We start from the raw sequence: 24,222 nt of genomic DNA on the forward strand, positions 1-24,222 counted from the left end.
GGCTGCAACTTATAAATTAAAGATAGAGGTTATAGGATTTTTTTCTCCAACTTTCGATTCTAAATGTGATAAATAGATAATAATGGGGAAGTATTGATAAATTGATTTTCTTCATGAAAGATAGTGTAACCTTTTCATCTTCAGATGCAAGATAACTGGTATCAGTTTTCAGCTGAAGAACCTAATTCTTTGATTTTGTTAACTATTTATAGATAATATCTACACTGTGTATATTACCTTGTCAGCTTGAAGGTTCTTGGCAGTAATTCAGTTTTTCTTGCGTATGATGGCTTTAAAATAGATACTGCCAAATTTTGAGGTTTATGTTAATTGGTAGTAGTATTCAGTAGCCTAGCGCTGTATATCCCAAACCCTGTGCAAGTTAAATAGTCCTGCACTCCATATTTACATTGTACTTTGGAATGTGTTTATGCCCTTTCAAAAACTTTTAAAAAATTTTTGATAAAAATATGTATAACATAAAATTTACCTTTTTTAAGGGGAGTTTCATTTATCGCTGGAATTCAGGCCTTTTTAATACTTCTTCTGTTTGTTTTTAAAAGACTTTTGAAAAGTCTTCAGCAGACATTTGCTTAACTGGATCAAGTCACTGTATTTCAAAGGTTTTTAAACCTTAACGTGCTCCACACTTTCATTTGGACTTGTGAATGTAGCTCTGTGTGTACGGGTTCTCTGGACTGTCTTTGTGAACAGTCCCAGATTGAGCGCTTGTCTTGATTCTTCACATGTGTTGGAACTCAAGGAGTGCAGAATGTTTAGGTCCTTATTTTGTATAAAACAGAAGCAGGCACATCTTCTAAGAACAGAGCTGTTTCCCAGTAAAAGACATGGATCGAGCTCCTGATGTATGCTCAGTTCTACAGAGAGCACCAGGCTGGGGCTGGGCTAGCTTCTGTTTGTTTGTTTGTTGATTTATTTATTTATTTTAAAGATTTTATTTATTTATTCATGAGAATACACAGGGAGGAGAGAGAGAGGCAGAGACACAGGCAGATGGAGAAGCAGGCTCCACGCAGGGAGCCCGACATGGAATTCGATCCCAGGTCTCCAGGATCAGGCCCTGGGCTGTAGGCGGCGCTAAACCGCTGAGCCACTGGGGCTGCCCCTAGCTTCTGTTTATTAAGCACCTTCTGTTAATAGCCAGGCACTGTTAGGCAGCTTTTACCTGTGTGTTATTTTACCTTTTTACAGACTGACTCAAAAGTCAAAAAGTTCCCACTATTTGTAATATTAGGAATATTAGGGCTCTGTTCTTAATTTTAAGTAATTCCCTATGTTTTGGGTGTTTATGTGAGCTTTATAATACCTCCCATATACAAATTCATTATTCAAATTTAGGACTGAAGTAGGAGTTCTTTTCTCTGCTCAATCATGCTGTCATCTCATAAGTATATCCTAATTATGACATAGAATTTAATAAACAAGTAATAATGGCTAGTTAATAATAGCTACCATTTATTGAATGCAAGTTACTGTAGCAGAGTATTTTTCACATTATCCTACAACAAGCCTTTTAGTCTTTGGTTATTATTCCCCTCCTCTGCCCCCACTTTACCTGTGAAATTTCTACTGCTTCAAATTGGCATATGAAAAGAGTGACTCAGAAACATTAACAAACTTTAACTTGCTTGAGGTCACTGAGTTAGTATGTGTGGTGGACCAGGATTCATATTCATCTGTTGGACTCCAGACCCAATTTTCTTAGCATCTTTGCCTCTTTCCTGTGAATAAATGTGAAAGTATAGAGCAGGGAGAGGTTATATGCCGGTTCTGGGGATCAGAAAAAACTTTATGAAGGAAGTAGCATGTGCAGTAGGCTCAGAGGATGGGTAGGCTTTTGGCAGACAGTTGAAAGTGAAAGAAAATAAATGTCATCAAAGTTTTAGGTTTGAGAAAGCATAGGGACCATTTAGGGATTAATAGTTATTGTTTAGGGATTTGTGAGCTATTAAATGTATGCTAGGATCTGGGCTAAGTTCATTACTTACATTAAATTACATAATATTCTTAGAACCATTCTGTAAGAAAGGTAATTTTTCTTTTTTACAAATGAGAAAGTAAGCTCAAAAGAGCCCGGTAATTCGTAGTTTACCTAGTGTCACAGTAGTGAGTGGCAGAGCCAGAATTTGAACTACGAAGCCATGTTGTCTTCTCAATTGCCTCCCAGTATGCTGAGTGCCTGAGTATTCAGTGGGATAGCAGGAAAGTAATAGGCAAAATGCTGTCCATGCAGTGCTTTTGGAAGATTATTCTGGTAATGGTGGTGTACAGTATGGATTGGAGATGACAGAAGTTAGTCATTAAAGCCAGTGGAGAAATGGTTTTTGAGGTAGTCTAGGTGAGAGGTAATAATAAGAGCCTGAACAGAAACTAGTTTGAAGGCATTTGTTTGAGGTTGATCGTGGAGGGAGAATTTATCAACTATTATTAGATTTGGGAGAATGAAATGAGAGGACAGGGATATAGAAGGAGGAATCCAAGGCGATGGGTTCTCTTCTTAATATCAAATAATTTTCTGTTTGGGTCACTTGCTTCAAAACCCTTTTTTCTTTCTGTCTATACTTGTACCACCCTTCTAGTTTTTCATTGATTTAATGTTTATTGAATCTCTAAGGTGTGCCAGCACTTAACCAGTGGCTGGATTATTTATAACTTCCTGTCTTGTTTCTACTGCCACAATATTTCTCTCCCTAATCCTTTCTCTATCTAGTTCGTTCTCCACCTTGCTGATTCTTTGCCCCAGCTAGAATGACCTTTTTTTCTTTTAACCATATCAAGACTGCTGAAGTCAGACTCTGATGTTGCCTTGCTTGACCTCTCTAATTTTGACCTCTCCCTTTTCCTGAATTTGGGAAGCCACCATAATAATGTAAAGAACCAGAGCACTGTGATCATAGCAACTTCAGTTTGAATCTAGGCTTTGTGTTTTATTCTCTCTGTGAACTTGAACGATTAATTAGCTTTTCTGAGATTCACATTCCTTGACTTTTAAATGCAAGCTTGTTGTGAGGTTTAAATGAGAGTTTGTGGCCTACAGTTCTCAGCTGTTACTTTCTCTTCCCTTTTTAAGCAGGTTGCTTTTTGTACTTTACTACAGTGTGAGCCTCTGGAGGTGGAGATATTGGATCTCCTTTAGTATACTTTCTGTATTCAGACACTTGCTTAGTTGTGGAGTGACTGCTAAGATCAGTTACATTTTCACTTGTGTTGAGGGAAATGAACCGATAAGAAATTTGTAGTGTTAATCAAGAGTAGATGTTAATATTTTTATGCACCATTCATGACTTGATGTTCTTTGAATGTTCTTTTAGCCTCAACTGTATTTGGAATGCATATGCTGGCAGATTATCTTTGGTCTTTTCCTTCTTTCCTCTGCTCTTTAGTTTTATCACATTGTTCTGCTTTCCCCGTAAACTTTTGTGGATTCCTGGAATGATACAGTTAGAAGGGATGAGCTAAGGCTCATGTAGCTGATAGCTGTTTTGTTGTTACGCGTACTGAGCCAACAGACACCAGTGAGTAGAGTTCAGGTCTTTTAGATTTCTACCCTTGATGCTCTCTTTCCGTATACTTTGGTATTCAGGTTTCTCACGAATTCCTTAGTTACTAATAATAAGATAAAAGGGAGAAGTTTAAAAATATTTCAAAAAATGTTTAAGAGGATATAGTACATATAGACTTTCCTAATAAGCACTCTAGATGTAATAAAGAATTAAAAGATCTCCAGTGTGAAATATGCTCCCTATTGATTCTGTGGGGAAGATAGATACTTTTATTAGTCTTAAATCTGAGACTTAATTTTTGATGTCTGGATTTATATGCTCCTTATCAGTTCATGTGGCTATACAGGAAGCCAAGCAATGATTAAGCTATAGTTGGGAAATAGGTTGTAAAAGTAATCATTTAGACTTTTATTTTTAGGGATCAAGGTGGTCGGACATTGTGTGGTGTAATGAGGATTGGCCTGGTTGCAAAAGGCTTGCTGATTAAAGATGATATGGACTTGGAGCTGGTTTTAATGTGCAAAGACAAACCCACAGAGACCCTGTTAAATACAGTCAAAGATAATCTTCCTATTCAGATTCAGGTGAGTACAGTTTAATTGCACCTCTAGGAGAATTTGTAAAAAGGTGAAGATAGGTAGTGACCTTGATGAAATTAATAATAAGAAATTGGTAACAGTAAAGGGTAGGTGCAGACAAAGGGAATACTGCTACTCGGGGTCAGTGACTCATCCATCACATTTAAAGCAAACTTCTGATTAGTGTTCAGCATATATTTACTAGATTAAGATGCTCTTAAGGTACAGTCTTCAGGTATATTTTGCTGAGAGGCTTCATGTTGTTCAGACTAGGTCTCTCAGTTTTATAATTCTCTAGGAAGGGTTGATATAATGCAGAAAAGATCAAAAGGACCCTAGACAATTAGAGACTTTCATATGTTATAACTTAAAAATGAAAGCTTCCTTAATTCAGCAGTCACTCTTTCATGCTGTTAATGGAAAGTCTCTATTAATTCCTAGTTCCAAACCTTTTCCAATTGGATGCTTTTAGAAAATTTTGATGTTGGCATGCATTTTGGAGAATGCTGTGAAGGCGGAAGGCTCCTCAGGGCTGAAGATGGTGGATTGGTCTGGAGCTGTGGCCACCATAGGACCTGCTCTGCCAGTCTGCTCCAAGGGCAAGCTGCATCACTAATTGGAAAGCTGTGATCATCTTTCAGTTTCAGATGTGTTGTCTGTGGTGTAATCAGATTGTAGCTTTTTGATGACTTTATATCTGTTAGTCCTTATATTCATATCACATAAATAGATATCAGCCCTTAAGGTCCCACAAAGTCCTTTGAATTGAATGCTCTCTTTTGTTTAGTTGGTTTCTTTTATTTGTATTTCTTCTAAAAAGGTCCTCCGCCCCCCAAGTAATATGAATTCTAAATTTGTTTTTATTAGCTTTGTTACTGGATACTTTTCTTTCACATTTACCAGTTGATCTTCAGAACCATCTTCCTGATTTTTTTTAATCTACCATTCTTGACAATCAAATTTGTGTTACTTGTTGATACGTTTCCCTGTATTAATTTTTGGAGCACTATTTTTTCATTTTGCCTTAGACTTAAGATATGGTTTTCTAAGTGACTGAACATTTATTGGTTTTTCCATTTTCAATTCTTATAAAGAAATGTTTTTGATCTTTCATAGGGTTAAATTGATTTCTTCTAAAAAATTATTTTAAGTTCTTTTGTTATGATTTGGGGAGGGAGAAGGGTGAGCAACATGGAATACAATAATAGAGCTTTTTTTTTTAAGAGAAGTGTTGGGGGTTGGGGGGCAGAGGGAGGGAGAGAATCTTAAGCAGTCTCTATGCCCAGTATGGAGCCCGTCGTGGGGCACGATATGGGGCTTGATGCCACAACCCTGATACCATGACCAAAGCCGAAATCAAGAGTCAGATGGTTCACCAACTGAGCCACCGAGGATCCCCATTAGAACTTTTAAGAAATAGTGTACTGAATAACGGGGATTTCTGGCTAACTATATTTTTTGTTATTAGAATATTAATAAAATTCCTCATTTCCATTTTTTATGTTGTTTTAAAATGTAATCTGTATTCCTGCTTTTATTACAGTGAACACTGTTACTCTTAAATTTAGGATAAAGTAATAATCCATGGAGGCTTTTCAAACATCTCACTCCCATTTCTGCTCCCTATAGTGAGTTCTGTTTCTTATGAGAATGGTCCTATTCCTCAACTGTGTGTCAGGGTGGAAAAGGGGTTGAGAACCAGGGATATAATAATCCAAAATTCTTACTCTGAAAATCGTCACATTTCTCTAGTATTGATATGGGAGATTGGGCCAGATTTCAGTCTGCATTATTAGAGCTTTCTCTGTGCAGATCACAACTGTGTAAACCCTGTATTTTTTGTCTCTTTGGCGAGGACCTTTATTTCTGGGCACCACAGTTGTAAAATGTTCTTATTGAGCTAGCAAGTAAGTGTTCAAGGCAAGGACCTAGAAGAAAGTACAATCCATGTAAACCATTTTAAATTTGAAGAGACTGGGGCTGTTTAGGTAAGAGAAGACCAAAAAAAGACACATATCTTTTAGTTTTTGAAGGGCTTCTTAGAGAACGTAAAACAGGCTTGAACTCTTAAGAACAGTGGTAGACATTAGGAGAAAAGTGTATTTCACTTTATCATAGCCAATAGAGTTATCGAACCCTGAAACCAGCTGCTTTATTGTGACAGTTCCATTACTTACTATAGGTATTCGGGTAAAGGCATCCAAGTGAAATGGGTACATAATTGTATTCCCATCTCATATTCAGTTGTATACATGTACACATATATGCCCACATACATATACTTACTGTTGCTCTTAATATTTCATGGAATTATTTTTAAGCATGATTTCTACCTTTATTCCCTGTCTCCCTGTTATTTTCTTGGTGTTTGTATGGAAAACCAATTTCTGATGTATGATCTTATTTTCTTGTAAATTAAAAATCTTTTTCCTTAGCACTTTCCCTAGCAAAACTTCTAGTAATCTAAGTACCTTAATTAATTGTGGTTGTACCATACCTTTTCTCTACATTCTTTTTTCTAGTGTTTAGAACTTCTTTGAGCAAGGGAAAAGGGTGAACAAAACCAGAAATCATGTTTGGTTAGCCCAAAACTTATACCATGTGATCTGCATGGATAGTTGAAAATTTAGTTTGACTAATTCTCTGTTGGATGTCTTTAATGTTATTAGTGTCAATGTAAACAGGTTTCTGTTTTTTCTCTATATTCTAGTTCTGGTTTTTCCAGTGACTGTGTGGCCTTTCCCTTCCTTAGTTTTCTTTATTGAAAATTAGGGTAATGAATTTTCTATTAGCTATATTTTTTGATATAAATGTTTATGATAAAATGCTATTTTTATGAAAATGGCTTTGAGATCTTTTAATGCACACTGATAAGCAAAGACCTGGTAGTGTTTCCAGCCAGCTATTTGTGTGAGGTAATAGGAATTTCACTACCAAGAAAGACCCTGTGTAACTTATTAAATTATATGTATAATGTATAATAATATATTAAATATAACTTAATATGTGATTCTAATTGGTGATTGTTTTGTGGAAGGCCCTTAATATATGTGTGTAATTATATGCTAAAAGAAGTACTGTATGTTTCCCTGTGGTTCCCAGGTGACTTTTTCCATAACAATAGGTTTTCTGGAGTGATCTCTAAGACCTGCTTGTCTTTTGGGAAAGGTTACTTGTCTCTGCTGTTTGTTTGTTTTTTAAACAGAGATCCTTTTTCATTCTTCTCAATCAAGAATCCTTACTTGATTCTCTTTAACAGCTACATAATCTTATATAAAAATGATTAATCTTATGTTTTTGTAAGTCCTTAATAAGTAGGAATTCCTTTTGAGATGGTTCTCCTTTCAAAAAGGGATTTGATTTAGAGAGCATTCTCAGCAATTTATTATTTTACAGTAGTTCTGAGAATTTTAAGAGCAACACTTTACCCATTATCACATAATGACGCTGTTGGTATTTTTCAAATATTAGAAAGAAAGGTTTTAAAGATTGTCTAGTAATTGTATAAATGGTTGACATAGTTGCTTTTTGAGATGTGGAGAAAGAAGATTTGCTGGTAAGTTGGGAGGAGAGAGAAATGTTATTCTTAAACTAAAGAACTAGTTAAAGACTACTCTTTCAGCCCAGTATTACTAATATTGAAAACTAAGGGGCAGTCATTCATTTTTTTGAGATTTGTATCTAGTTAATTGGGTGTTTTTGAAATCTTGATGACTTTCAGAAACTCACAGAAGAGAAATACCAAGTGGAACAATGTGTAGATGAAGCTTCTATTATAATTCGGAATACAAAAGAGCCCACGCTAACTTTGAAGGTGATACTTACTTCCCCTCTAATTAGGGACGAATTGGAGAAGAAGGATGGAGGTACACATGTATATATATTTGTTTTGTTTGCTTACATAAGACTTCTCTTGAATGCTATGTTAAGTGTGCTTAACGAATTTAAGAAATAACTTTTGTTTGATGCCACTCATAGTTTTTTAAAAAGTTGTATTTCTATGTAATTGCTATATTTTGCAAAAGTGTATACATTTGAAATATATATTAATTCAGAAACCTATTGATTATTATGTTGGTCTCAACTCTAATTTTTATACTATTATGATATTCTGTTTTACTTTGTCTGCTATTACATTGTTACTGGTATCAGCCAACCTATTCTATGTAGTTTGGCTATTAGGTCTGACTTGAGGATTAAATGTGTTCCAGAACAATATTGTTTTCAAATTTACTCGCTTACTACTTCAGATTACTCATTTGCACATTGCTCTTGAATTTAGTAAGTATTATAACCTTGTAAGATTTATGTCCATGTGTAAATATGTTTTATAATGTAAGAAATATAAATTGGGGGATTGTTTTCTAAAAATTAATCTTTAGTAAATTTCTTTCTAGGAGTTTTGTGATCCTGTTAACATTTGTATATGGTATATGTGGGAATTATGCTTTAAACTAACTTTCTTCTGAAGTTAAAAAGCCTTGTATGGCAGTGTCATCCTCATAAAAGTAGAGTAAGAAATCTGTATTCAGCTTTGAGAAGGAATGATGGAGCTGGACTTCTTTATCTGACATTCTTATCCTGTCCAGTTAGTTTGTTTCTGCCTCTCAGTCCTATCCTTTGAAACACTTGCCATGTGGTATTTGTCCTGTGTTAGACCTTTGACCAACTGGCCCTTCTCTGTCATGACAGTTCAGAGGCAGTGTGGCTTATCTGGGCCAGTGGGGACTCCCCGTTTTTTATCACTAGACATTTAGCAAGTCCCATTGCCTTTTCTGCTACCTGAAATACCAGAGCAGTAAGAAATATTGGTCAGTTTCTTAATTTATGTCAAGTTGATGATAAAGTAAAATGATAAAGTAAAAGACACATAGTGATCTTAGAATTTAGAAATTTAGAGTTTTGGCAGATAAGTCTCATAGGATTTCTTAAAGCAAAAGTGATATATACTCCTTTTAAAAAAAGTTTTTTGGGGTAACTAAAAATCAGCTGTACCATACCCAACAGGTATGAAGTAGACACATTATGAGTCAGATTTTAAAATTAAAGTGTATTGGGCAGCCTGGGTGGCTCAGCAGTTTAGCGCCGCCTTCAGCCCAGGGCGTGATCCTGGAGACCTGGGATCGAGTCCCACATGAGGCTCCCTGCATGGAGCCTGCTTCTCCCTCTGTGTCTCTGCCCCCACCTCCCTCTCAGTCTCTCTCTCTCTCTCTCTCTGTCTCTCTCTGTGTATCTCTATGAATAAATAAATTTTAAAAAATCTTTAAAAATAAATAAATAAATATAATTAAAGTGTATCCAATCTGTAATTGGGTTTATGCCATTACTTTTTTTCTATATATAGTATCCCTTATACTTCTGAAAAACCAATCCTGAGTAGCTTAATTTAACAGCAGTACAGTTCACCATTAACTCTAGAACTATAAAGTGATTTGTGAAGTGTCAAGATAATTCTGTTAATTCTGGTAAACTGTGTTCTACTTGACCCTCTTAAAGCCAACCATTTCTAAGAATAGTTGTAATTATAGGTATTATTAACAATTATTTGAGTATAGAGAGATAAGAAAAAGACTGAAGTCACCGAAGACTAGATTAATTCCACATCTGCTTGTAGCTGTAGGCATCTCTTCTGTTATTTCTTTGAAAATATTAAGAGAACCTCAGGCTTCTTTTTTCCCATGGTTTTTGTACACTTATGTATTATGGCATAGTTTTCTGTGAGACCCTTAAACTTAGTCTGTTGCATCTATAACTTTAATGTCTGTTCACAGAAGCTGGAAACAAATTCTTAGTGGACTGCACCCTTACTAAAAGACTAGTTGTGGTAGAATTGAATTTGCAGTAAAGTAAGAGAGTCATAGTTTCTGTTCTAGATATTGGGTAACTAAAGGATCCCAAGACCTTTTTATGAGCTGAATCTCATCAGCTGATGTTAACGTTATTGTGTGGAATCAGTAAGGTGAAAGAATTTGCCTGGATCTAATATGTAAAAACACACATTACTTCCTTTTCTTTTGAATGGCAGAAAGATTTGCTTTGCACATGTCCTCCTTAACATCTCAGGCCTGTTGACTCGCTGTTATCTCTTATAATTTGTGCATTTTATCTAACTTTTTTCAAAATGCTTTTTTATCTGCACTGCAGTTTTGCATATTTCTGAGCAACTTTGACAATCCAGCATGACTTAGCATTTGAGACCTGGGCTGTATGATTCTGGAGGACTTAGTTCCTCTCACCGAACAACTCTTCCCACCTTGATGCAGTTCTTTTCAGCTGCATGAGGGGAAGGACAGGATTTCATTTGGGTTCTAGGAATTTCTAAGACTGAGAGATACCCTCCTTTTCAAAATCTCCAGTCCTTTTCTTTTTAATACTCAAAAAAATATGCATTGTAACTCTGTTTGAGGAGACATTTTCCTATAGATCTCAATAGCTCTCCTCCCCACCAGCTATTCACAGTACATACATACTCACATCTTTCTCTTTCCTCTCTTTGCTTGCTGCATATTTGGGTAAAATCTAAAAAAGGGACAAAAGTGTGATTGCAAGCAGGGAGATCTGGAGGACTGGGGCAGATGAGAACATCACACACACTTAGCTCCTCAGGGTTGTCTCTGCAGAAGTGGGTCTAACTATTCATTCAGATTGCTGTTTACATTTTCAGTGGCCAGAGTATCTAGTCAGTCTCTTTGGTACTGTTAACAGTTTCACAGGTAAGATCCCTTCTATGCTGTCAGTTTCCTTGCTGTACTCTGACTCTTTACTCGAAGGCTCACTAGAATAACCATTCACCATCACTATATGCTTCCTGCTTTGGCACAGGAGAAGGAGTATCAAGGGCCTGGCAGTCCGGTGTTCAATTCTTAACTCCAGTAGATACTCTTGATTTTTGATCTTGGACAGGGTTCTTCATTTTAAACTGTGGATAGGAAACACTGTAGAAAGTTGTTTGAGGTTGGGATGCCTGGGTGGCTCAGCTGTTGAGCATCTGCCTTTGGCGCAGGGCGTGATCCCTGTCCGGGGATCAAGTCCCGCGTTGGGCTCCCTGTGAGGAGCCTGCTTCTCTCTCTGCCTGTGTCCCTGCCTCTCTGTGTGTCTCTCATGAATAAATAAATAAAATCTTAAAAAAAAAAAAGTTGTTTGAGGTCAAATGAGAGAATTTATATAATGTGAACTGTACGATACCTAGCACAAAGTATTTGCTCAATATAGTGGTAGTTATACTTACTCAGCTTACTAAAAAGACTCCCAGTGCAAACTCACATACTCAGACGGCCTTCAGGTCTCAGTGAGAATAATGTGTACTCGATAGGTCTGAGGAACTGAACCTAAGCACAGGTAAACTCTTAAACATCCACTGAAGTGTAGTATTGAAACCCAAATACTGTATTTGCTGCTGTGCTAATAATGAGCTGATTTGTGAGCTTATGATTCATCAAAGGTAGGTATGTTTTCCTCTACCCATGTCCTTTATCCCTAGTGCCTGGAATGGTACCTAAATACATTGTAGGCAAAAAAAAAATCTGTTAAAAATTAATTTTTGTAGCCAGCATATTGTCTGGTATGTAAGAAGCATTAACAGTGGGCATCTTGATATTCAAGCAACATATATTGAAGATTTAGCTGTGTGAGAGTATTTTATAACTTACTGTGTTAGAAGCATTTTCTCATATAAGATTTAACCTTCACAACAGCCCTAGGAGGTAGATAATTGCCCTGTTTGATAAATAAGGAAAGTCTCTGGTTTTACCCAACTCCTCCGACACGAAGTGTCCAGTGTGCTTTCTGCTCCCATTACTCTCTATGGTGAATGTAGGAGCCTCTGAGCTGATTTAGTTATTCTCAGCCTCACATGGTCTCAGCTTCTGTTGGTGCTTATGATTTTAAGAAGCATATTTACTGGGAGGGTGGTAAGTTACCTGTTTATTATATTTACAATGCAATTTGAAACCAGGGAGATAGGGAATCTTTAGCGACTCTGTGGCTTAGAGTAAGATGAACCTCTGTCCTCAGTATCAGGGTAGGTTTTTAAAGGGTCACAGAGAAGCTGCCCAAAAGTCCCTTTTCACATGTTGGTACCAGCATGAACTTCTCATGCATCTTGGCAGTTCACTAGCAACGAGTCCTGCTAAGTGGAAGGCATTAGGTTCTCACAGTCCAGAAATCACAACTGGGATTATAACAAGACAGTAGGCTTTATTTTCCTGCCTTCCCCAGCTGCTAGACCCACACTATTCAGTACAAATCTTTAACCATTATCTTTTCAGTGGCTGGCTGGCTGGTTGCCTACTGAAGCATTGAAGAAAAGTCATAACTAGTTATGTCTCTGTTCTACCTTATTGCTACATTTACCTGTCCACATTATTGTGGCATGCTGTTTTGCGTGGACAATGGCTTGGTGCCTAGTATCTGCTGTTCAGAAATCTTGAAGGAATTGAGAAGGGTTTGCCACGATATCTTCAGGCTAACTAGAAAATTCTGTCAGCATGAATTCAGTAGCTCAGTGACATCCAGATTGTCGAAGAGGCCTTTATGATAACCCAGCTCAATTATTTTACCTTTGAAGAGTCCAGGTTCCTCACAAATAACTTTCATTTAACACAGTCATGTTCTGGCTTTTGCCTACCCTATCACCAGCCTAGTGTTTTGTTAAGAGCCAGAGAGCTAGCATGCATGTAAAAGCATTGAGAGAAACTTACCAACATTTCCTGCAGTATGTTGCGTTTCTGGTCAGTGATCTAACCTCTAACCAAATAAGCAAAGTTAGGCATAGTAGACTTGTCTTCCAGTGCTTCCATCGTTGCTTTATGTGCCTTCATGCCCTGATGCCAGGTTACTGGGCAATAAATTTTTAAAAGCTGTTTTTCTTTGCTTTTGGCATTTTTGTCATTCCCCAAGCCCATTCCCTCTGCTGTTTCTCATCTGTTTTATTGGTCACTGTAGGAAAATGAAATGGCTCACCGTTCCATTGTTTCTAATTTAAAGACTCCAAATGTCTTTTTACCAGAAAAGTTTTGCTTCTCCACAAAATTGAAACACCTATGTTAAAGTTCACACAGAAATGCTAAGCTTGAGGTTTTGCTACAAGAAGTGGCATTGTTTTTCCACCAGCAATTCTGTGCTTGCCACAAAAGTTATTTTTCTTAATGAATGAAAAAATATAAAACTATTATTTTTATATAAAGCAAATAGGCAAGCAGGGCTTATAAGTAGCACTGCAGTGCCATATGAATTTATACTGTTTTAAGATAGGAAACTTTGAAGAGGATAAAATGAGATGAATTATTACATTTCCTCTGCTGTTTCCCACCTCATGAATATTGAAACATTCTGGGTCTTTGGACTTTTTGACTATGAGAGCTTGAAGAAACATGGCCATTCTGGTGGTGATGTAAAGGGAGTCCGGTGCAAGCCTTCTGTTCACTGCCTGTGCCTTTCATCTCTTTTTAGCAGAACCTGCTGCCTCCAAATATTGACAGTCTGTAGCAAGATGATGTCTATTACCTTTTTAAATAAGAGTTTGTGATTATAATATGATCTTGAGGATGAAAGAATTTATGTAAATATTTTTGTTGTTATCCCCCTTTAAAAATATCTGTGTTGTAATGAACATAAGATGTTATTTACAAGCTGTGACCACTGGATGAAAGTACCAGAAAGGTCAAAAAGAGCTTTGGTTTGCCTTGTCTTTTCCTATGCAAACTTCCTCTGACTCAGCCCTGTCTTCCATTGTCCCCTTTCCCAACACTCCTACTAAGATGATTGACTAAAACTTAGCTTGCCTTATTTTTAACTTGAAAATTAAAGTCTTGAAAAATAAGTATGTTCGGTACTTTTTCTTGAGATTACATTACTTAGCAGTCAGTCAACCTTTGTCATGTCTAAGCTTTTAAGAGGTTCTGATCATTCATTTATAGTAGTTTGTTTTATATGGTGCCTGAGCTTTACACAGATGTTTGTACTGACCATAGTTCAGCATTTTGATATGAAAACATTAAAATGAGTTAATGGTATGTTTTATGTTGTTAGAGACAGAATTAAGCAAATCCAAGAACTAGATCATTTGTGAAGTAAATACTCATAGGATATGGCTGTATATTCATAGTATATCTATGTTTATAAATTACATGAATAGGTTTTTTTTTTTTTTTTTTTTGAGGCTTCCCATTTTATGAGTAAAAAGGGACAGTGTACGAGATCCTGGGTTGTGAATTTGTTGGCAGAGGTTAATGTGAAACAATGCAAGTATCTGCTGTAGAGCTCAGCTGGTCAGAAAATAAGTGTGTAGCACTTCAGCCTTTAGAGCATTGCAGCCTAGAGAGGGCCACAGTTTGTTCTTTCATAGATTTGTTTTCTCTTGGGCCTTATGCCTTTGGTTTTAGTTAAATGGCATTCTGTCAATTAGAATATACAGTACAGTTGCCTTAATAGAATCTTATGATAACTGACGAATCCAAAAAGTATCAGTTTGTTTCCCATTTTAAAATATTTACAATGTATCACTTGGCCCACACAAACATATTACCTTCTGAGACTGTTAGGATTATACTAGGAAGAAGTGTTGGGTGGACTCTCCTGTATCTAAGAGTGTTTAAAAGAGAATGGTGAATCTGACTTCATCGGGTTAGATGAAGAATGATTTCTTAGGAAACATTTGTATGTTGTATGCATTACAAATATTGCACTAAATATTGCTCAAAAGCCTCCTTTCTAGTAGTTGAGAGGAGATAAACATTTGGGAATCCAAACTTGGATTTAGTATCCTGTGACATCAGATATGGATATGATATGGATATTTATCAGATACGGATATTTATCATTGATCACATGTTTGAATTCTTACCTTTGTTGCTCTGGGCCATCTAATCCAACTTTAAAATGTTAAGGCAAGTTAGATAACTCTAATTAGATAGTATTCTTTGCTGCCTTTTTTTTTTTTTAAGAGGTAGATCAAACTTAAAATGTTCCAATGTACTTCATTTTTGTAGTTTTAATAATTTTCTAGAAAAGCAATAATGAGAGAATTCAAGGTAATGCTTGGAGAGTTCTCATCAGTGGAACAAAGTTTCTATTAAGGGTTATCTTGTTGAATGGATTTATCTAGTTCAAAAAAAATTATGATACTTAGTGTATTCTCAGTAAATTTCAACTTGATTTTATAAGAGATCCCCAGTTTCCCTCAGGAGCTGATCAATAGTTCCTCTGTAAAGGAAAGTCATTGTTGCTCCTGGTCCCAGATTTGTGCCGTCTGTGCCCCTGTCCCGACAAAGGCAAAAGTGCTGTGTACCTGTTTTGTGCCCTGTAGTGTTAGACACATGCTTACTAAGATCCCAGATCATATGTAGCAATGGTCACATGTTTGTTTACTAAATGAATGCTTTTGTGCTCCTGTTGTATTTATGCACAGAATGGCTCTGATGACTGCTTACCTAAATAATCATCATGCATGTAATTTAAGAAGAAAGCAACAAAACAAAGCCAATTGTGAGATCTTCTGGGAGTCTTATTAGTTCACTCAGATGCTGCTCTTCTTTTTATTTTTATTGTTTGGTTGATTTGACAGGAACCCCTTGGTCAAATTGTATCTGTCTTTCTTTATCCCATTTTCCTATTAGAAAAGGTTGCGATGAAAGATCCTCCGGACTTATTGGACAGGCAGAAATGCCTGAATGCCTTGGCGTCTCTTCGACATGCCAAATGGTTTCAGGTTGGCTCTTTGTTATTATTTTATTGTTATTGTAGCCTTGTGCAGGTTTCATTTGGAATACCTGCCATTTAATGGTTTCTGTGCACATAATGTATAAAATGGGGGTGCTTTCTACCTCATAGGGTTATTGTAGGAGTAAATGAGTTAATTTAGGTAAGATGTAGAGTATAGCTCTACACAGTTAATGATATTTAATTATCATATAATCTCCTTTGGCATAGTACTCTGAATTTTAAATGATGGCTTATAAAATAAAGACAGGGATGAGCAAAGCTGAAAGATAAATGGTTGCCCAGAATGGGATTGCCATGAGGCTATAAGCTATTTTAGTAATATGCTTCCTTTACATTAAAAATCTGCCTTTCTAAACTATAGTTTTACTGCTTTTAATAACTTAATTTTTTAGTTTGCTTGACAACTGATGAATGAGTGGCTAATTAGTATTCACTTTAAAGAATCTATCCATGATCCATGTGCTTAAAATGAAGACTGGATTTCAACAGGGATATTGGAATCATTTTGTTTGTTTTAGGCAAGGGCAAACGGATTAAAATCATGTGTAATTGTCCTCCGCATTCTACGTGATTTGTGCAACAGAGTTCCTACATGGGCACCATTAAAAGGATGGGTAAGTACTTATGGTTAAAAGCAAATTCTGTAGCTGTAGTCAGAGGAAATCCTGTAGAAATTACATGTTACTGTAAAATGGCTACATTCTGAGTTAGGTGTGCATTATCTATTCTCTAGAAAAAAATTATACATCTTTTTATATGCTTTTTTTACACATGTAACCTGTCTCTTCTACCTCATTATATTCATATTACAGAGCCTGAGATATTTTTCTGACAAAAAGGTTCTATACCTGTTAGAAGTGACTATCTTCTTGCACTTTGTACTGGTAGTTCATCTACTGCTGATGAAAGCCTCCCTGACTGGCACATTTCTCTTTCAGTGCTACTTCCATTTAAAATAAAAATTACCTGATATGCCTGTATATGGCTCCCCTGTCTTCTTTTTCCTTCTCTTTGGGTGTACACACTTAAATAAGTTTGTTTAGTAAGTAAAGTCAGACAAACAGTACACTTAACCACAATTATGGATATTGTTTATAATATGTATTGCAAAATTTATTTCATTTGGAAATTATTATGCTTGGCCCAATCAAGACCACAGCAAAGAACGTAATAAAATAAAGCTTTAATAAAAGCTCATTTTAGATTAATCTAACATGTATTACTTTTATATATAGTATATATGAGTTTTTAATTTCTTAACTATGGAGACTTGGTCCTTTATTTATTCTAATTGTGGTACTTGGGGCAGACTGTCCGAAATGAAGTTGTAGGTGGTTTGAGTGCTTTCTAGGTTAAGTAGGAAACAGATGGGCTGGGTCTGAACATTGATTAGTTCTTAGCTATTACTAACTTATACGAAAGCTTGTTAAATCTTTGTTAAATCAACTTGGTGAAGTGATTCTTTCAGGGTAACTGAAAATCAAGTTTTTGTAACACAATGTCTTCTGAATATGTTACCTCAAAAATGATTGATTTAAAACTCTGGGGTAAAAGTTGATAATCATGCAGGAAAAGTTAATTGGGCCCAAAATATTAAATTGACTTTCACCTTTTCGGCCTCCATTGTAGATAGAAATGTCAGCTCACATTTAACTGGAATCCTTTTAACACTTGGTGCATGTACTAATTTGTAATTTAATATCTTCTAGCCACTAGAGCTTATATGTGAAAAGTCTATAGGTACTTGTAATAGACCTTTGGGCGCTGGGGAGGCCTTGAGACGAGTAATGGAGTGTTTGGCATCTGGAATACTACTTCCTGGTAAGGGTTTCAAACTCTGGAGGCAGAAGAATCAGAAACATTTCATTTTAGTTTACTTTTCTAAATATGTGCTAAATTTATCCTCTGCACAGGAAAATGATGCGTAGGTGTTTTGCTTGGAATGTTAGCAACTAGAATGTTTGAATGTTGGGAAAGTGCTATAAAACTCTCTTTCAATAACTGTAATTTATGTTTTATATGTACTAACATAAAAGGTACTAATAAGATACTGTGTCTGCTATGAATTTGCTTTACCAAGAGTCCTGAATTTGAAAATGTAGGTGTTTGGTTAAAATGTATGAAGTTCATTATGTTTGCAGTCTGGTGTTTAATTTGGAAAAATTAAATTTAGTCTTATTTTACATATGTAATCCCTTTAAAGATCTGGGATGGTTCATCCTACTGTTTCTAAATTCTTAGAGTAAGACCCAATTTTGTCCTTAAATATGTAAGTGACTTCCAGTATAATAAGGACATTTAAGTGTTAACATATTGAAAATGAGAGTGTCCTTTTTATTCCATTTAATTGAGCATACTTTTAACCTAGTTCTTCAGCTTTTTTATTTCTTATTCTCTACATTCTTTTCTCTCTTTTGTGTTAGTTCATGGAATTTTAAACTCAGTTCTAAGTGGCTTGTGTTTTTCTTTTGCCTTTACCAAAGGGGGTCCTGGTTTACATGATCCTTGTGAGCGAGACCCAACAGATGCTCTGAGCTATATGACCATCCAGCAAAAGGAGGATATTACCCACAGCGCACAGGTAGAAGATGGGGCCTGTCAACAGTGATCTATTAGAGGGAGATCATAACTTTATTTTCTGAATTATTCTATGTAAACACTTTTTTCTTGCATGTTATTAGGGACTTTTGCCATCATAAGGATAGCATTTAATGAGTGTCTTTTTAGTTACATGTACTGAAGGCTTTATTAATGGCCATTGAAATTTATGAATAAATATAATCTTTTGTTCTTTAGCATGCACTCAGACTCTCAGCCTTTGGCCAGATTTATAAAGTGCTGGAGATGGACCCCCTTCCATCTAGTAAGCCTTTTCAGAAATATTCCTGGTCAGTTACTGATAAAGAAGGTGAGTATTTTATTGGGGGTGGATCTGGGCAATGGTGGAAATGGTCATGCACTGCGTCTCTTATTAGAGCAGAGGGAACTTTATTGTTAATCCAAGTCATGTGTTGCTTTTCTTCCTGACTTTCTTATGTCCCATCAGTAACATCAGCTTAATATCATTTATTCTTAGTAGTGACAAGCTCACTTAGTTAAGTTGGCCAGATTCCAGTCTATCCATTGTACTGCACAGATTTAGGGACCCTTTGAGAACCTCTAGTTGAAGTGAAAAAGATGAGCCATAAGCTGAGAGGAGATGTTATCACAGTCACTGACCAAGTTAGTCTTTGTCCTGCTTGGAGGTGTTATATAACTAAAAAAGGGAAAGATCCAGAGGAGGAGAAAAGTATACTGGAAAATTTAGGACTATTCCATTTGACCTAGTCTGTCTGAACTCACAGTTTCAATAGACAGAGCACAGGCTCTGGGGTCAGTATGACCTTGGTTGGTTCTAGTCAGAGCTCCACTACTTACTACTAGCTTTAGGGGTTCATTTCTCTCTCTATGGATATTACCCCTACTTTATTGGCTGATGTCAGATTAAAATGCTCAACTCAGTGTCTGGATTACTTAGACATGAATCACTTAACTCATTGTGCACAATACAGGTCTTCTCCCAGCCCTTGGTGCCCCCTCCACCCCCATCTCCTGTTATGCAAGAAAGTAGCACTAGTTATTCTTCACCTGGGACTCAGGCCATCTCCCACAATGGATATTATTCTAATAATTTTTATATGACAAAAGTAGTGTGATGGCACAATCTATTTATTTAAACAATAGAATTCCATTGGGTTAAAATACTTTTCAGGGAATCCACAAAACCAAAACTGTTTCATAATAATACTAAGGGTTTTGAGTGTGTGTGTATGTGTGTGTGTGTGTGTTTTCCATTCTTTGTCTCATGAGTGTACAGTTCTCCTGAGGCTGCATGTGACATGTGATAGCATCATTCTGGCTTTTTTCCCATTTAAGATGCATGTTTTTATTGAAGTTAAAAAAAAATTCGTAACCATACAGAAAGAGTAAAGTAGACAAGAATATTATTATCTGACTATATAATGTCCTCTCATTCTTGGTGGATCACTAAAAAATAACAAAGGATTGTTCTCTATGCTAATTTTAAGGTTGTCCAGTTACACCATTATTTGGTATCTTCAACAGGTTAACTTCTTAACTATTTAGAGTTTCTTCTCAGAAACATTCATATATTATACTGGAAACAATCATAGTTTATTTGGGGAACATTCATATTTTATACAGGATGTACAAATTTAGGACAAGACAATAAAAAAAAAAATACCACACAATTGTAGCTGCAACACTTTCCTAGCTGCATTGTGAGGTTTATGTTCAGTCTGCTGCCTGATTACACAATCATTACACAATGATTTTTGTGTAATCTTATATTAAAATTGTTTTAATTTCTAGTATGTTAAATATTGGTAAATATTACCCACAAAACAAAGCTCTTTGAGTGTTCAGTAATTTTTTTAAGAGGCTAAAGTGGTTCTGAGATTAAAAATTTGAGAATCACTGCCTAATGCTGTAAACTTCTCAGGGATCAGGAATTCTCCAGATTCTACTATAACTTAAAAACCGAAGCTCAGTAAATGTTTGTGGAATGAAAGCCACCTTCTTCCAGAGGGTGCTCACAAAGCAGCAGAGTTTTTTGTTTTTTAAAGATTTTATTTATTCATGACAGAGAGAGAGAGAGGCAGAGACACAGGCAGAGGGAGAAGCAGGCTCCATGCAGGGAGCCTGACAGTGGGACTCAATACTGGGTCTCCAGGATCATATCCCAGGCTGAAGCCAGTGCCAAACCACTGGGCCATTGGGGCTGCCCAGCAGCAGAGGTTTTGCGGGGAGAGGGCAAAGATTTTTTGAAGGGGATTCACATAGTCATGTGACATTAGGGCACTGTCTGTGAATTGAATAAAATTTTCAAATACTTATATTCTTGTGATTAGTATGGAAAATTTTGCTTGAATAACTAAATTCATAGAAGCTCCTTTGGTTTGGTTTTTTCTTTCACTAGATAGTAAAAGTATATCTACTGTTATGTGGTTTAGGGTTTTTTTTTTTTTTTTTTTTTTAACTTTAAACATCTTTCTCAAAAGTTTGGAAACTGTTGTTCTGTCAATTTATAGCTTAAAATAGAACCACACGGGATCCCTGGGTGGCTCAGTGGTTTGGCGCTTTCCTTTGGCCCAGGGCACAATCCTGGAGTCCCAGGATTGAGTCCCACATCGGGCTCCTGGCATGGAGCCTGCTTCTCCCTCTGCCTGCGTCTCTGCCGCTCTCTATGTCTATCATAAATGAATAAATAAAATCTTTTTTTTTTTTTTTTTTGAATAAATAAAATCTTTAAAAAAAAATAAAATAGAACCACACTGTCAGTGTTTCCATTCAAGCACTATCAGTTACTGACTGCATGAGCTGGACAAGTCACTTACCCATCTGTGCCTTAGCAATAGGAGGAGGGGACCATGGCCGTTGCCTCCAGACCCATATGGCCTTCTTTCTCATATCTTCATGTTTTTAGCACGTAGCTTCTTAACATTGGCATTTAAACTTTATTCTTCCAATTCTTGGCGATTTTACTATGCACTCAGACAATTTTCCCCAGAATTTTGACTTATTAATTTCCTGACTTCCCCTTCCCCTTAATTCCTACCTCAGTTACCCATTCTGTGGACATACTCTAGACCTGTCTTCAGTAACTATATTCTTTCCATCATCTTATTTTCAAGAATCCCACTTCTAACTGCCTCTTGTCATCAACTAGTCCCCCTACTCCAGTTCTCTGGAGAGAGTGCCTCACCACTTATTCTGATACCTTTTCATAGTCCTTCATGTTCTCTCTTCTGTCCCTCCTCTGCTTATATTCCACAGTCTGTCATTATGATCACTTCCTAGTACATGCCTTCACTTCCTTGATCCTATCTTCCTGGCACAAGTCTAACTCTGGGGAAATCCGACTCTGTGCCTAGACCAGGCTGTTGAACATTGTTGGAGGAAAAATACAGTCATCTTGACTTTTCCCTTTAGATCTCAGGTATAAATATCATTAGGTAGACCATTTGTTTTGTCTGGCAATCCTTCTTCTGTAAGTTCTAGAGTTCTCTATAGTTTTCTTAGATAACTGTTCTCTTCTCATTTCATACTTCGTCTTCCAACACTTACTCTCATCTGATGATTTTGTTTGCTCGAAGGACCTATGTATTTCCTTGACTGTGGATAGACTATCCAGGCTCATAAGACCAGTCTTTCTGTTTGTTTACTTTATCCCATCCTCCTTGCCTACAAGTAGACATTATTCCAGCAATTCTTTCTTTTCTAACTAGCATCAACTCCTCACTTTGTACTGGATTATTTTCATCAGCATAAAAACCTGCTGTAGTGTCTCCCATTTGAAAGAAGAAACCAGGGCCTTGGCTCATTCTGGTTAAGTGTCTGCCTTGGGTTGAGGTCATGATCTTAGGCCCTGGGATCAAGCCCCTGCTGAGCAGGGAGCCTACTTCCTCTCTCTCTGCCTCCCCTCTTCTTACTCCCCCCCCCCCCCCCACACACACACATACTTTCTCTCTCAAATAAATAAACTCTTTAAAAAAAAATGAAAGATGAAACCAAATTCCACTCCGATTCTGCAGTTACCTCCAACAGAGTCCCATTTTCTGCTTATAAATAGTACTTTTGGAAAGAGTGGTTTATTCTTTCTCCTTTTCTTTACTTTTTAAAAAGCTTAATCTTTTTTTTTTTTAAATTATTTATTCATGAGAGACAGAGAGAGAGAGAAGCAGAGACACAGGCAGAGGGAGAAGCAGGCTCCCCATAGAGAGTCCAGTGTGGGACCCTGCGATCACGCCCGGAGCCTAAGGCAGACAATCACTGAGCCACCCAGGCATCCCTTAAAAAACTTACTCTAATCAGGTTTTTTCCTCACCACTTTGTCAAAGTCTCTGTTGTGACCTTCGTGTTACTACACTCACTAAGCAGTTAGTTTTCAGTCCTCATTTTAGCCAACTTTTTAGCCACATTTGACGCAGATGAACATTTTTTTCTCCCAAATTTATTTTATGATATAGTATGTATACAGAAAAGAATAACACGTATCATTTAGAAAATAATGATTAAAAAATTACATGCAATCACCACCCTGGTTAAGAAGTACTGTTAGCAGGCAGCCTGGGTGGCTCAGCGGTTGAGCGTCTGCCTTCAGCCCAGGCCATGACCCCAGGGTCCCGGGATCGAGTCCCATGTCTGCCTCCCTGCATGGAACCTACTTCTCCCTCTGCCTGTGTCTCTGCCTCTCTCTCTGTGTCTCTCATGAATAAATAAATAGGATACTTTTTTTCTTTTTAAAAAAAGAAGTACTGTTAGCTTCTCAGAAAGCATCTATTTATCTCTCCGTATCACCTCTCTCCCCATGACCTTACTAATCATTCCTGACTTTTTGATAACCATTTCCTTGATTTTCTTTATAGCTTTCCCACCTGTGTATGCTTTCCTGTTTATTGCCCAGAATTTTACAGAAAGAGAGTCAAACAATTTAATCTTTTGTTATTGGCTTCTTTTTGTCCAGAAAGATTGGGGTACATTCATGTTGCTGTGTATAGCTAATATTTGTTCATTTTGGTAGCTATGTAGTATCCATTATGAATGTACTACAACTTGTCCGTCTACTTTTGCAGGACATTTGGAGTCTTTTCATTTTTTGGCATCCACCAGCAATATTGCTGTGAGCATTTTATTATGTGCCTCCTTGGGTATATATCCAGGAGCTACTGCAGACTGGCATACAATTTAGTAAATGGTTATATATATCAGTTTACATACCAGCAGTGTATGGAAATTCCTGATGCCCTATATCCTCCGCAGCATTTGTCATTGTCACACACTTTTTCTGACATGAAATACTACTTCTCATTTGACTTCTAGGTCATTACTTTCTCTTGGTGTTTCTAGCCACACAGGCCTCTCCTCAGCGTTGTTGGCTTTTCCCCATCTTCCTGATTTCTGAATATTTGAGTGTCCCAGGGTGCAGTCCTCAGACTATTTCTCTTTATTTACACCTTCATGGAGTCCCTTGTCATGAAATTTGTATATATTGTTATAAATATATATGTATTGAATATATGAAGTGTATATATACACACACACATCTGTATATTACTACCAGCCCCTAGCTACCAGCCTCTGACTGCCTCCTCAGTGCCTCTGCATGTCTAAGAGACACCTCAAACTTAAGATGTCTTATATCCAATTTCCTGTTCTTACCCTGCCTCTGATATGCTCTTTCCATAGTTATCTTTGACCCAGTCATTGAAAACTCTATCTCTGTGCTCAGGTCAGACACCTTCACCCTTGAATCCTGTCTTTCTTTCACTCTGATCCAGATCATCAATAAATCCTGTGTTTTTTACTTTCAAAATATGTGCAGAATTCAGCTATTTCTT

General features: G+C 36.8%; 1 protein-coding gene across 9 annotated transcripts in view; it reads left to right on the top strand.

Moving 5' to 3' along the window:
• The window catches only part of LOC112677168 (spermatid perinuclear RNA binding protein), a 146,781-nt gene that overhangs the window by 76,894 nt on the left and 45,665 nt on the right, over positions 1-24,222 (top strand). For all 9 annotated transcript variants that reach the window (XR_007413109.1, XR_007413108.1, XR_007413107.1 and 6 more), the window contains 7 exons: positions 3,943-4,108; positions 7,824-7,968; positions 15,718-15,809; positions 16,342-16,437; positions 17,533-17,644; positions 18,307-18,404; positions 18,620-18,731. Coding sequence is in view for 6 of the 9 variants with exons in the window: in XM_049114472.1 (XP_048970429.1) it covers positions 3,943-4,108; positions 7,824-7,968; positions 15,718-15,809; positions 16,342-16,437; positions 17,533-17,644; positions 18,307-18,404; positions 18,620-18,731 (821 nt within the window). In the remaining 3 variants the exon portion in view is untranslated. The remainder of the gene's footprint in view (positions 1-3,942; positions 4,109-7,823; positions 7,969-15,717; positions 15,810-16,341; positions 16,438-17,532; positions 17,645-18,306; positions 18,405-18,619; positions 18,732-24,222) is intronic.

Source organism: Canis lupus, chromosome 9 (genome assembly GCF_003254725.2).
Source record: "Canis lupus dingo isolate Sandy chromosome 9, ASM325472v2, whole genome shotgun sequence".
Lineage (NCBI taxonomy): Eukaryota > Metazoa > Chordata > Mammalia > Carnivora > Canidae > Canis > Canis lupus.